Genomic DNA, 14,059 nt, shown 5'->3' on the forward strand with positions numbered 1-14,059 from the left:
AAAAGAAAGACCAAAGTTATTTTTTACTTTCCATTGTCTCTGAAAGCTTCTTTCCATGGGTCCCATGTCTTAAATTTGAGTTGTTTCAGTGTCCGTAAACAATTTGTTATCGATTCCACACCTAAGTTCTGATTTCCTTTTTAAATCTATCATGCCTGGTGATGTATGTGCTAAATGCATGGATCGCTCCCAATCCAAAGGAGTCATGCAACGGTAGTCAAGGAAGGGGAATCAAGGAGCAAGAGACACTGTGACGATGGTTCCAGCTGCAGATCAAAACCAGATGCCCGAGCCATGAGTTGTGCATCTGGTTCTAGCCTGGCAAATACTCTGGACCTCATAGAGGGTAGTGCAACAACAGCACAAATCCCAGGTGATGTGGTTGAGCTTTTTAAGATGGACCAGCAAGAATTAAAAATCTAACCTGACTGATTCTCATGAAAATGCAGGATCAAACACAAAAGTAGATGGGATCAATAAAGACATAGAGCCTCAAGTTCAATGGTGGTGGTGAAGACAACTTTGGTGCTTGGAAGTACAATGTTCCCTACCTGATACTCTACCTATGTAATACAGGTCACCTCAGAGGTAGCAGCTGAAGCAACATTCTGGAGGCAAAGCAAATTCTTGCTTCTGGGATATCCCCTAATGTAATTTTAGCAGCAGTATCTATCACAACAGATGCCTCCCTGGATGGATGAGGAACTCACCGCAGAGATAAACAAGCGCCAATTTCAGAAACAGCGCCAGATCAACTTCTAGCAGTTTTTTTGGCATTGTAGCACTTCAAAAGGGCAACAGAAAGGTGCAAGAGTAGCAACTACATTTATGTTATGTTTGCCAAAAATGTAATCAAATAATATATGTGGGAGAAACTGGTAGAAGACTATATAAAACAATAAAAAAATCCCCTATTTACGCATTGAAATACATGAACTACGCATGATGTTTACCGTAAAAAACGGTGTGTAAGTCGCACCGGTGTACATTTGACCCCCCCCCCCCTTTTAGGATCCCCTAAAAATACCTAGAAAATAGATTTATACAAAGGTTTTTACAGTAAATTTAATGCATAAAAAATATGCATAGCAATTTTGCGGCACATCTTGAGTTTGCATTTTATCAAGCTTCTTATACTTCGTTGGTTCTTGGCATCTGAAAGGTCAATTGAGAATATACTGCATATGGCAGCTAGAGAAATGATTTGCCTGTCTGGGAATTGCCAAAAACACATGACCAATAAGTCTGGGTTTTCAATTACATTTTTTTTTTTATCTGGAGCACTGAGTACAATATTTTTTGAGTGAAAGGCGTAACATGAATAACTTAAGATTTGCAGCTTTAGAACAGATCTAATTAGACAATATAACATATTTAAAATGGAAAGGAGAACAAACAGACTTGACAACATGGTGACAAAAGCATTGAAAAGAATAAAACAATATCATGCTCTTTATAAGAAAACTCACATTTGCACACCGCTTCATAAAATGAATCCTCCATAATTTCCTGTTAGTTCTAATAACTTATGTCTGTATGGAGTGGAGGTGTCTAATGTAAACAAAGTGAGGTCGTTCAGTGAAAGCAGTTAGTTTGAGTGTCTATGGTATAAATAATTCCAAAATACAACCACTGTTTTATGTAAATGTTGTCCTTTTTAACAGCCGTTACAGTCATCATTATTCATACTTTTGCTAAGCATCTATTTTTAATTGTCTAATTTGGTACACATCACTGGCAGCTAGTTCAACCAATAAAAACTGTACATGAGAGAGGCATAACCAGTGGTTGAACAGGAATTCACTTTCGTGCTAAAACGATTATTGATACAAAAAAAAATGCATGTGGTTTTATTTACTGTGCTTGGATGTGACATTGTTATGTGATTTTAATCTGTCTCACTCCCTCAGAATTTTTCACCCACACAGAAAAAACTGGACAGATAAACTCATGGGTGGCATAGATAGATATTCTAGAGTTTTCCACTGCCAAGTAAATTTTTTTTTATGATCATGTCCATGCTTCGAAAACTTCATTCTCCCATGCATGCTTACTTTAATCACTACTAACTTGAAAGTTCAAAATTAGATTTTAGAAAACAAAAATATTCTTTAAACCTCATTGCACAATCTTATTAGTAAAAGTCACTGCTCCTAGAGCACATGTAATGCATTATGCTTTCTTTTGAAAATATTTTTAGCTAAGTTTTACAGGCTGTAATGTCACCTTTTATTAAAAAAGACAAATTTGGATTTAGTCTTTTTTTCATCAAATGCAAAATATTAGTAAATAGGTTTTTAAATTGATTCCCAATCCCTACAATGTCTCTCCCTCTCCGTGTCTGTCTGGTCACAGTGGAGGGGCGTCAAGCTTGTGTTCTTGGAAGAACTTTGACACAAAGTCTGCTTTTTTTAACTTCAAGGGATAATCATTTCTCATAGTTTTAATCTGATTACTTAATTGTTTTAACCCTGTAAGTCATTTAAAATTGACTTATGGCAGAAGTCTGTTTTTGCCCTATTCATTCTTTGCTTTTTCAAACCAAGCACTTGTTAACCAAGTCATGTGCCTTGGAAAGGTGAGTGGGGTTCCAAATCATTGTTATCCAAAGTGTAGAAAACAAATTCTAAGTTTGGAATTGAGAATTGTTCTGTAGAAAGGCAAGCATTACATTTACAGAGGTTGGTCCGGCTTTCACTGGCAAATTGTTGGACAGCTTTGACTCCATGCAAGACCCAGCTGCAACCTCACTACGGCATGAGAGGAAGTCACAGGAGTTTTAGGCCTGGAGTTTTAGAACTTTGTTCAAGAGTTGTGAACAGGATTCCATCTCTGCTGGATAATTTGTTCCATGGTTATTCCTGGAAATGAATCAATTGAAATAAGCACATGAAGGACCTGTAAACCCACTGTGTTGCACGACAAAGCCGTGCCAGACCAAACGTCTGATTACAGTACTAATTCAACAAGGAAATCAGAACACCTTTTAATGACTTTATTCAAATTATTCAAATCATTAGTTGCTTGAGTCTATTTTTACTAGAGCATCCAAACTCAAGCTCCACAATAGGCACCATCTTAATATGGAGAAAATAACTTTTGGTGTGTGTATATAATTGTTACATTGGCCAAAGAGAACGCATCCCATCTGCTCAGCTACACTGCAGTTATATTATACAATATAGTAATATATCAATTGTTTCTATTTAGGTGTTATAAATAAGGCTTTAGCATTTACACTAGGGACCCATTCTCTGTAACACAGCTGTTTTGGTATTCAAAAACAACCATGAAACTGTAATCTGTTCCCTCCTGCATATCTGCAATCAATCAAACACCTGGTGTTACCATAACTGGGAGGGGGTGGGAGGGGTTTAATTACTTGACATATCTGTGAAATAGTTTCAGTTTCATATTTAACTTAAAGTATACTCTACCTGCAGTATAGGTCTTTAAAATGGATTTAAACCCTTCCTTGTCTCCTCTTCTGTGGATCTCTTTCAAGCTTCACTGCTCCCTGATAGTAAGTTTTTCCCTCTTTTGTGTTGCTTGTTAAACTGCTCTTTCCAGTGCTTTTTGTTTTACTGCAGGCTGTAAACATGTGCTTATGCTATTAGATTAGTAGATCAGACTTCTGTTTGTTAGATAGTTTCTTTCTATGCCGGTAAGACCTGCACAGTGAAAATGTATGGATTGTGTAGTGCATACACTAACACTATCAGTTTTGGGGTTACGGCCATATAAGTCAATTTCTCATACAAATGGGCTACATTTACAGTGAAAATAAAGTTAGCACTGTTATTATGACATGGGTTTACAACAAACTTCTAAGTGCCATGCAAGGGGGCTATGGTAATATTTTGAATAAACACATAACATTAAAAAGTTATTTTTCCATGACTTTGTAAGGTTTTAGAATGATATTCCAATTTTACTTACCTAATCCTAGCCATCTGTGTTTACAAAAGATCCAACTGCAACATGCTACTGGTGATCTCATAGCACAAAAGAGATTCCTTAATGTGCTGTGCTAAAGTTGTGCAGGCATATTACCACGACTACTAATTCAACTGCTTTGTGCCTCAGCATTGCGACCACCAGAATCGTTACATGGTAATATGTGTCTATAATGCTATGATCTTACGGACCGTAAACTGAGAGTTTATTGATTGATCGAAACCAAAGTAATCTACTGCACGAAAGGTGGAATTTCGCGAGGCGAACAGACCCGGACATGTTCTACTTGTTTGATGTGGATCTCCCGTTTCAAAATCTAAATTTCAACTAGTTTAAGTCATTTTCTTTTTTTCTTAAATGACCTCGGGGCTCTTCACATAGTACATACATCACGTGTGATAAAATATAATTATAATATTATTATAATGGGTCAAATACATACACATTCTTGCTATACTTTACAGACCATTGTAAATCGAGGCTACATTTATTGTTTTATGCCAGGATTGCAAGTACAGTTTGTCATTTATCTAATGTTAGAATACAGAGAATGATCAGCGGGCACCGCCATGCTTCATCATGTCAAACAGCCCGTCCACCAGACCATGAAAACTCATATAAATATCATTCTTTGTAATCTGTAGATTATATGTAGATCGATCATTTTCTGTATGCTTAAAAAGGTAGTGTTTCTTGGGGTATCTATACTTGTAAGCACATGTTGTAGTTTATTTTGCCACCTGGTGGCTGGATTAATGAAGTGCAGCTGATTCAATGCTAGTCAGAAGAAACAGGATTGCAAAGCTGCAACATTATCGTACTGCGACAGTCTCGCGACAGATGAATAGCTGATGTTTGCCACCACTGTGCAGTAATTCATTTCAGCATGGAACAAGAATTCAATAAGAATAATTCATATGCCCTGGTATACTCTGATTTCAAAACATTGGGACTGACTTACTTCATCTGAACTGAAAAACAGACTTGCTCTGTCCTGTTTATTTGGCTTGATTGAGCAATGTGACTGATAATAAAATGAAGTCCTTTACACTGTATCTTAAGCATGCACAACACTGACTGCGATTGTCCATTATTAACGAATGTGTGACTTGGCAGCCGTGCCTAGGTTGCACTGCATTGACATGATCCCCACCCAAGAGATATGTGCCAACATCAGGCACACTATTATGCAAATGTTTTAAAAGAAATCCCAGAACTTTTAATTCATCATTTACATATAACTTGGTGGTTTTGCATATACATTTCCTAGGCAGCTACCAAAACACCCAACTTACTGTGAGGCTTTTGAATTTCATAATAGCGGAAACCGGCTTCCTGTATCCAAATAACACAACAAAACTTACTGGCCCTTGGAATGGCATCAAATAAAAAATTACTTCTTTGGAAAAAAATGTGTTCTTCTATTGCAAATGCAACCCCATAATTGTTAAATTCCAGCAATGCTTTTGTCTCAAAAAAGAAACAAAGCCAGTGCTACACTTAGGCACAAGACTCCACAGTCACCGTAAGCATTTAAATTACAGGAATAGCTGGGTTTTATAAAACAGCAGTCACAGCTGCCGCCCTTTTGATTCGTCACTCACACATTTTATCTAGTAAACTTTTTTCAACACCATATAAATCATTAACAAGTTAAAACGCAAAATATTAAATAAATAAATAAATAAATAACAGGTCCATTATTCATCCCTGTAACTGCTCTCTTTTAAAACTTCCTTCATTAAATACATGCTAGCACGTTGCTTCACTAACATTTACTTCATCCTAGTGATATTTAGGACATATCATGTTGGAAAAGTTTGCAACATCCTTATTAAAATCAATTTTCCTAAACACAAAATGGTGAAAGCCCTGCACTGTCCCTGAGGAATTAGGCGTCAGTTATTTATTATTATTATTATTATTATTATTATTATTATTATTATTATTATTATTATTATTATTATTATTATTATTAAATGACACCTTCAACTACAGTACAGAATGTTAAACAACCACACACAATTATTTTTTAAAATGCAGTTTAATTTGGGAATTTAAAAGTAGGAATGATATAATACTGCAAATGCATCAGCAAAAACTACCTGTATGCCAAAAAAGGAGTGAGCAGCCAGATTTATTATTAAATTCAAATGCATAACTAAACTTGCACTGCAAACTTTACTTATAATAGTACACACTTTTGCTTTTTAATATGTTTCAAACTATGTAATTATTATGAATGGTACACACTGTTTTGTTAATAATATTAACAACTATACAAAAATGCAAAAAAACACACGTAGCATGCAAACGGCATGGACGACCACAGAATTTCAGAGTACTGAGAGTGGTCTTTGTACAGAAATTGCATATCGATGGTCCTTGTCAAAAACTGAAACTATACCCACTTTATCACTTTTGAACAGATGCATAATTGATGTAAATTTGTGAAATGACTCATGTGTTTACAGCAATAGTAAATCCTGGTGTAATTATAAGATATAGTCTTTGGCATGGACCACACTCTTACAGCATTGTTCAAAAAGCTTGTGATAACAAAAGCCAATTCCGGAATCCTTTTCAAAGTATTGGTATCGCTAACAAAGGCATATTTATCAATCATTATTGGAAACCAACCAAAATTTCTTTGAATTGTTTGGCTGATTCCTTTACAATAATATCTACAGAATAGTCACATTGTATCACTATAAATTTGGCTATAAAAACACGGACATTGCAGTAAAAGCTTAGACCCTTGCTGATAAATGTTAGTTTTTATGATATCCACTGGATGGATCAACTCTATTAAACAGCCAACTTGAAAAATATGTGATATCTTTATTCTGCCATAACACTATTATTTTTTTTCAGAAACGTGACTATGTTTAAGGACTTGCGTACATTACTGCAATAACACTTGACAAGAATTGCAATTCAATATTCTTTAGAAACATTCTCATTTCACATTAGACACAGAACCTCTTTGTATACAAGCATGCAAGCTACATACAAAAATATCTTCAAATGAATCAATAATGAATCTAATGAACAACAAAAACACAGCAGCTAAGTGCTCAATTTACATTTAATCATTTTTTTTCTGTTTGTCTCCATGGTCCAGGGCATTGATATAGCTACATTAAACATATTTTCAAGATTACACATCTAAGTATTAGATCTATTCTTTGTCTTCCAAATAACCCATAAGAGCTCTTGAAAGATCACATCAAAAGATTTGGATTAGGTGGCTATGTATGAAGTATATTAAAACTAGCAAATGATGAAAAGTATACAGGAACTGGAGTCTGAAGAGGGATAGAAGCACATTTGACAGACACTTGCTCAGCAATTAGTACCTCAAGTTGGAGAAAAACAAGTTTGAATAATAAACAACATATTTTTGAAAATAAGTTGGTCCAAGAAATGGAGGCAAGTAAGTATTTCAGACAGCATCTATATCAGCGTGACTGTGCGACCACAGCAGCCCCCCAGCAACTCCTCTCTAAATCAACCTTTACAATCAGCGCTGAAATTCAGCTTTCATTCCGCGCAGTCAACTTGCATTCTGATTACTCATAATTAGGGGTCTACTTAAATCTCTGTAAATTTACGTATTTTCCGCGGTTAGGTTATGGAATAAAATTAGGATTCCACAGACATTTCGCTGACCTGTTTAAACATTAAATAAACTATTAAGTAGACGATATTTCAGAGCACTATAAAAGCCTAAAAATAGTGGTACTTGCTTCCTTACTAAAACATAGTGCTGTCATTTGTTAAAGGCAAGCATGCAACATCCCCCACAGTTGCTGCCGACATTCTCTGTCTGGTGTGGACTTGCTCAAGTTGGAAGTGTAAGACAAAGCTTTGCCAAGTTATACAGATGTGGAAATCGATTAGAAACAGTCCCAAAATTCGGTTACCCAAGGCCATCTGCCATACTTTAATAAAGGCAATTTATTTTATTAGTACCGATGAGTCAAAACCAATAAAGAATATTGAATGAACAAGGTCTATTATACAGTACGTTATGTTTAATGTATCATTGCAATACATCTCTGTTCGACTGTGATTCGCCAAGCCTGACTCAGCTGCCCTTTAAAAATATGTTGAAACCTTTTCCTTAACTTTGTGAATTACTGACAGTTTTGCAAAACAAAGCACACAATAATTGCATTTTTTGTTTCCAAAGTTCATGTTGAAATTGAATGAGCTGAGATGCCAATATGATTTACCTTTGGCACACTGAACAGATTTGTGTTTAACCTTTCGTCATTTTAACAGAGCAATTTGAGTCTGTCATTTTTAATTCTAATTCAAATATTTATAATGGTTCTGAAAGTAGACCCTATTCCCACAGTTTAAAATAGGATATGCATAATGATTCTAAGTATATCCAATTGTTTAACTAAAATGATGATTCCGATGATTTTGCACTTCAAGTATATGTAAAGAATGCACTATCTGGCTGCGTATTTCTTTCGTGACAGGCTTAGACCAATAGAATGTACAGCTATGGCCAAAAGGTTTGCACACTGTTATGGCTTCCGATAGACTCTTGCCATATCATTTTGTAGTTTCTTTGATTACATGATGTTAAATAAAAATATCTAAATTATGTTAATTTATATATATATATATATATATATATATATATATATATATATATATATATATATATATATATATATATGTCTCAATTCTAAAATTCATGGTGATGCAAACCAGTTGCCACTCCTCAAAAATAAATAAAGATTGAATGACTCTTTTGCATACACAAAGGGCTAGGCATTCTAGTTGCTGATAGCATTGAGCCAGCATTTACATTAGAAACTGGATTGCAACCCACAGATTACAAACACCCCAGCTACTTGTGTGCAAAACAAGCCCTCAGGGAAGTCTTGGAAATGTACTTTAAGGATTAAACCACACGATCAGTGAAAATTAAAATGATATGATGGGAATGGAATTTGAAAACATTAGAATACAAACAAAACCTAGGAATCTAACTGGAAGTATAGGAATCAAATAGATGAATTACTTGATATCGATTGTACCTCAGTTTTCTTTTTACAGTACATTTCATTTGTGCATTTGAATCTTTTAGTACTACTAATACAGTACATGCCAAAAAAAGACTGTTAGAAATATCTAGTTGGCTGTAAAAGGATCCCATTGATTAAGCAATGTGGATTATTAACGAACTCAACCCTGTGCCTTACAATATTGACTAGGGTTAACCATGTCAACTCATAAGATTTTAAAGGCTTCAATCCTATCTTTTGACCAAAATAAAAGGTTATGTTTATTATTTATTTTACTCTTTTTTTTTAATGTATAAGGCGTTTTGATTATCCACATATTTGCTGTATTGGTAAAAACAATGAACCAAGTATTTTAACCCTGGCTGAGGGCACTTTGATTTTATAGTGACCCTGTTAAAAACTCTATCAGCAGCACAGTGCCACAAGGCTTGCATTACAGTATGCTGTGATACAACGGGTGACAGGCTGTTGGTTTCCTCAGCTATTCAGTAAATGGTCTATACCTAAACAGTAAAATACCACATGCTACCAGTCAGGCAGTGCAAGACAAGGAAATCAAGCCCCTGATTGGCTAGCTCAGTGTTCTCCCCTCCCTCCACCACACTGTACTCTTCAAGTTCCCTCTTGGCAGGGTCTGTCTCTCAAGCATTTAGTGGAGTCCAGATGGAAGGGGCAATATCCACATTGCAAAGCTCTGAGCTAGATGAGCTGTGAGCTGTCTGCTTCTTCTGGCTAAATAACACTGTTTTTTTCTTCTGCTCTGCAAAAAAGACTTAAAAGCTTGTTTTCCACATTCACACAAGGAGCCTCTCAACACAATTTAAGGTAAATGATGAAACGGTTGCTTTGTTACTGCCTTGCTCTACTGGCACTCTTTGACTATCACTGACATTTTGGTAACTGCAGATAGTTTTAGTAAAGAAGAACGACAGTTGTTAACAGCGATTGATAATTGTGTTTAATGTATGCTTGTTTTATTTAACTGACCCTTGAAATTGTAGTTCTCTGCATATAATGAACCCTTCACTGCTATAGCGCAAGGGCCACTCTTAGTATGCAAGGTTAAGAAATGGTGGGAAGAGTTAGAAATTGTCTTGGGACAAAGCTAGTATAATCAGTAAAGGATGCTAGCTGTGCTGTTTATATATGGGAAAGGAAATGGGGTATTTATTTTACAAGTTGACTGTATTCCCATAGGATGTTCTCTAGAAATATAATATAAACATGATTATGCAGTCTTAGAAGGGGGGTTTCAATGATACAACTTTCTAAATGTGGCATGGTCGAGGAAAGAACAAGCTGCTACATCAAGCACGTATATGAGTTTTAGAATACAACATTAGTACACTAGTAATTGTACGATGTACTACAGGTACTGTACACAGTAATATTTTAGAAATCTGGTCTCATAACCCCAATGGTTTTTATATGTTAGTTATATATGTATCATACTTTACAAAGTTTTAAAATATTTGTATAGTATCTTAAAATTACAAGTTATTCCACAACAATATTAATATGTACAATTACTATTTATTAAAAAGGTACTTTGAAGAACAGAAACAAGACATGTACCAGTGAAACTCAGATTAATATAATGTAATAGACTTTTAATCTTAATGGTTCAATTGAGTGAAATATTGAAAAATAACTGCATTTTTTTGCGCAAAACTGTTAATAATAAAACAATAGAGAAGAAACAGTTTCCCAGATTAAGCAATATTATAATCCAAATGAAGGCAGAGTGGAACCCAGTGCTCAAGGTCACAGTTTATGCCATTATTTGCGGATTGTTTGGGCATCTCTGCTTCACTTTCCCTGCTGTTGGATAATTTCCTTCTTTTGACATCACTGCTTTCTGGGTTACTGTAGCTATTCGATCAGATTTGCTGCTTTTACACTTTTTTTGGACACAGCTTGCTTTGTGTCAGCTTAGTGCGCAAACACAGGCTCTGAAACACAACAGTAGTTCACTTAAAACAGAAAAAATGTAATTTGTATGAACTGCATCCAAAGGTTCTGAAATTACAGATCTCCAAATAGTCTGGGAAATGGCACGCTTACATAATCCTTCAAGCAAAAAAATGTGGTTTTGATTACAGGACTTTCCTTACAGGACAAAAACAAATTATCCAGAAATGTTGACTATCTGTCATACTATAAACCAAAAAAAAGTTTGCAACATTGTTCTTTAGAAAATTATTGGCTTCAAGTGTGTTTTTATAAATCATAAGACATGTTTTACATCAACAAGGCATCCGTTTCATGTTAAACTAAACTTTTTCATTTAATATGCTAGTAGCTCAGAAGTTAAAAAATGGCCAGTTGTTTATTCGTTACTGCACAAGATATTTTTAGTGTTTGGTGAAAATAGAAGCAAAAAGACATCAGGAGCTTGCTGTTTATAAATGTTTTAAGAAAATTCACTTTTTCTTAAAACAAATGTAGACGGTTTTTAGTATGACATTCCTTGGAAGTTAAGTGGCATCATGATTTTATGGCACCTAAGCTAGTGTAATTAACAGATGGGGGTGTCAAAGAAAACGGTATAGTGTGGCTTCATATTTGGCACAGCGTGGCTGTTGTTCAACAAAGCTCCTTTTATAGCGAGATTCCCCACCAGGACACGCCCACCTGCTGGTCAGGGATCCGCAGCTGACCAATCAGCAGCTACTTTATGCTGCAATCAAACACAGCAGGTAGCATGACCTAGATGGTGTGTCTGACTAAATATCAAAAACAAAACACCAAAACACAAAAGGAAAAATAAACAAGACAAAAATCAAACTATATAGGGCGTCAGCACCGCATGATACATTTGAGTTGTGCTCCAGTTTATCAATGTGTTGTTGTGATTCTGTTCAACATTTACCTTTACATATACTGTAACACTTCAGTAAAAGGCCATTTCAAGTCTTCACTTGCTATGTGCATTCTGGAGTGTGTATTCACATTGGAGTTTTCAAAAACAACATGTGTTTTTCTTCATATTTGTATACATTTCACAATAAAAGAGCCTAACAGGAAATATATGACACGTCTGTGGTTAAAAATAAAACAATGGCATAGTTTTTTTTTTCTTCAATGTCCTAAAATTAGATTTGTAGCTGTACAGCCATGTGCTGCTGGTCATGGCCCTTTCCTGAAGTTAAAAAGTTGTGCAATCTCTTAGGATAACAACAAAGTATTAGTTTTCTCCAGAAAAAAAAATGAAATGGAAAGTAATTCGCTTACTGAGGTTTCCAGCTTGTTGACAATGCTACACAAGTTTATAAGTCAGTTAAACCATTCTGCTTTACAAAAAGGTACACTAAGGGGTGGATTAAATATTTTTAGCACTGAAAAGGGGCCACAATAGTTTACTTATCAATATTGATGCAATATCTAATGTGGAATAAGTTCGTAGCAACAATATTTTGGCTAGCTGCCACCTGCTTCTACCTTCATTTTAGCATCTTTTAAAAAATAAAAATAAAAATTAGTGTCCAATTATAATCCCGCCCCCGATTTTCTCCCAATTTGGAATGCCCAGTCACGTTTCTCCTCACTGCAGCAATTCTCCACATGGCTCAGGAAACCCAAAGATTCAGTGGGCATCCAAGCCAGCTTTATTTTTCACCCAGGAACTCGAGAGTGGATGTCAGAGAGCTACTGACCTCTGGAGGACAAAGGCCAGCCCTGCAGGTGTCTGCTCTGCGCTCACTGGGCGACTGGCCAGCAGGGTTCACTGTAGAGCGATGAAGAGAAACAGTCCCCGACAGTTTTACCACCCTAACCCATGGGAGCGCCTGTGCCAATGCAACGCTTCCTTCGGAGTCCCCAGCGAAGACCGACCTACTTCGCACAGCCAAGACAGGAAGCTGGGCTGTATGACTCACTGTGCGTACCATGTGGCTGTGCTTCTACCAGATGAGGCACTCAGGACCCCCAATTTTTGCATCTTTTGAGGTTGTAGCAATAAATCTGCAATATTGGTGTTGGGAGTGTCATGGTGTGGGCGGCAATCTCAGACAGTGGCAATCTGACAGCTCAGCACTATTGTCATGAGATCATACGGCCCATTGTGATTCCATTCATGAACCATCGTTACTTCATTTTTCAGCATGACAATGCACGACCGCGCACACACAGCCCGGGTCACCACAGCTTTCCTCACTCAGAACAATGTTCAAGTGCTTCCTTGGCTGTCTCAATCACCAGATCAGAACCCCATTGAGCATTTGTGGGACAAGCTTGATCGACGTGTGTGACAACGTCACCTCAAGCCACAGACGTTACAAGGACTTTTCCAGGCACTTGAGCAAGAGTGAGTTGCCATTCCCCAGCATGTTATCCAGGCTCCGATTCAATCCACGGGCAAGAGCTGTCAGGCTGTCATCGATACCAATGGTGGGCATAACCATTACTGATTTCTGTTGACCTTAAACTTTGTTTGACCTTTGAAAGTGACTTTATTGAATGTCTTAATGATTTCTGTACAAGTTAAGGTTCTTTGGAACTGTCTATTTTACTATGCAAACTGACACACTAATGCTATAAAAAGTACATTCAAAACACCTATGCGTTTCTTTTTTTGAAGAGTATATTTCTAGATAGTCTTAGACTTGGACTGTTTCTAGATGCAAAGTTTACATTTCTGATGTGCTTGCCATTGTTTAAACTTTGACCTTTCTGTATAATTTGTATAATTTGTTCATAGCACTTTTTTATATCACCACCACTTTTTTAAACATCTTACAGTTACTGTCTTGTCACTCAAGATTTAACTTAAGTGTTATATTACGGTACATGACTGAGTGATACCTGCAGAGGGGACAACGCTTTGAGTATTTTCAGCTTCCTTGTTTATGGTCTGGTTATAATTTAGCAGTTATTTTGCAGTCAAATTGAATGTTTACAGGTAGGAAAAAATTAATAAACCACAGGTGTACTCCACCCGGCTGCACATACGAGTACCTGCACTTTTTGGTTGAAAATTTCACTCCTGCACCAAGGTATGTAGTTCGTCCTTGGTCGCTCATGTGTTTTGAAGTTCTTGGGTAAGTCTTTTCAAT

The 14,059-nt window shown here is 36.2% G+C and overlaps 1 protein-coding gene across 3 annotated transcripts in view; it reads left to right on the forward strand.

Annotated features, from left to right (window-relative positions):
• The window catches only part of LOC117411915 (rho GTPase-activating protein 6-like), a 45,982-nt gene that overhangs the window by 2,055 nt on the left and 29,868 nt on the right, over positions 1-14,059 (forward strand). Inside the window, exon 1 of one of the 3 annotated variants that reach the window (XM_058989120.1) lies at positions 3,421-3,523. The exons of 1 other annotated variant lie outside the window; for it this stretch is intronic. In XM_058989120.1, coding sequence (XP_058845103.1) covers positions 3,458-3,523 — 66 coding nt within the window. In that variant the 5' untranslated portion in view covers positions 3,421-3,457. Of the gene's footprint in view, positions 1-3,420; positions 3,524-9,653; positions 9,831-14,059 lie in introns of those variants that run through there. One more of the 3 variants, XM_058989122.1, reaches the window with a different exon arrangement.

This window comes from Acipenser ruthenus, chromosome 16 (genome assembly GCF_902713425.1).
Source record: "Acipenser ruthenus chromosome 16, fAciRut3.2 maternal haplotype, whole genome shotgun sequence".
Classification (NCBI taxonomy): Eukaryota; Metazoa; Chordata; class Actinopteri; order Acipenseriformes; family Acipenseridae; genus Acipenser; species Acipenser ruthenus.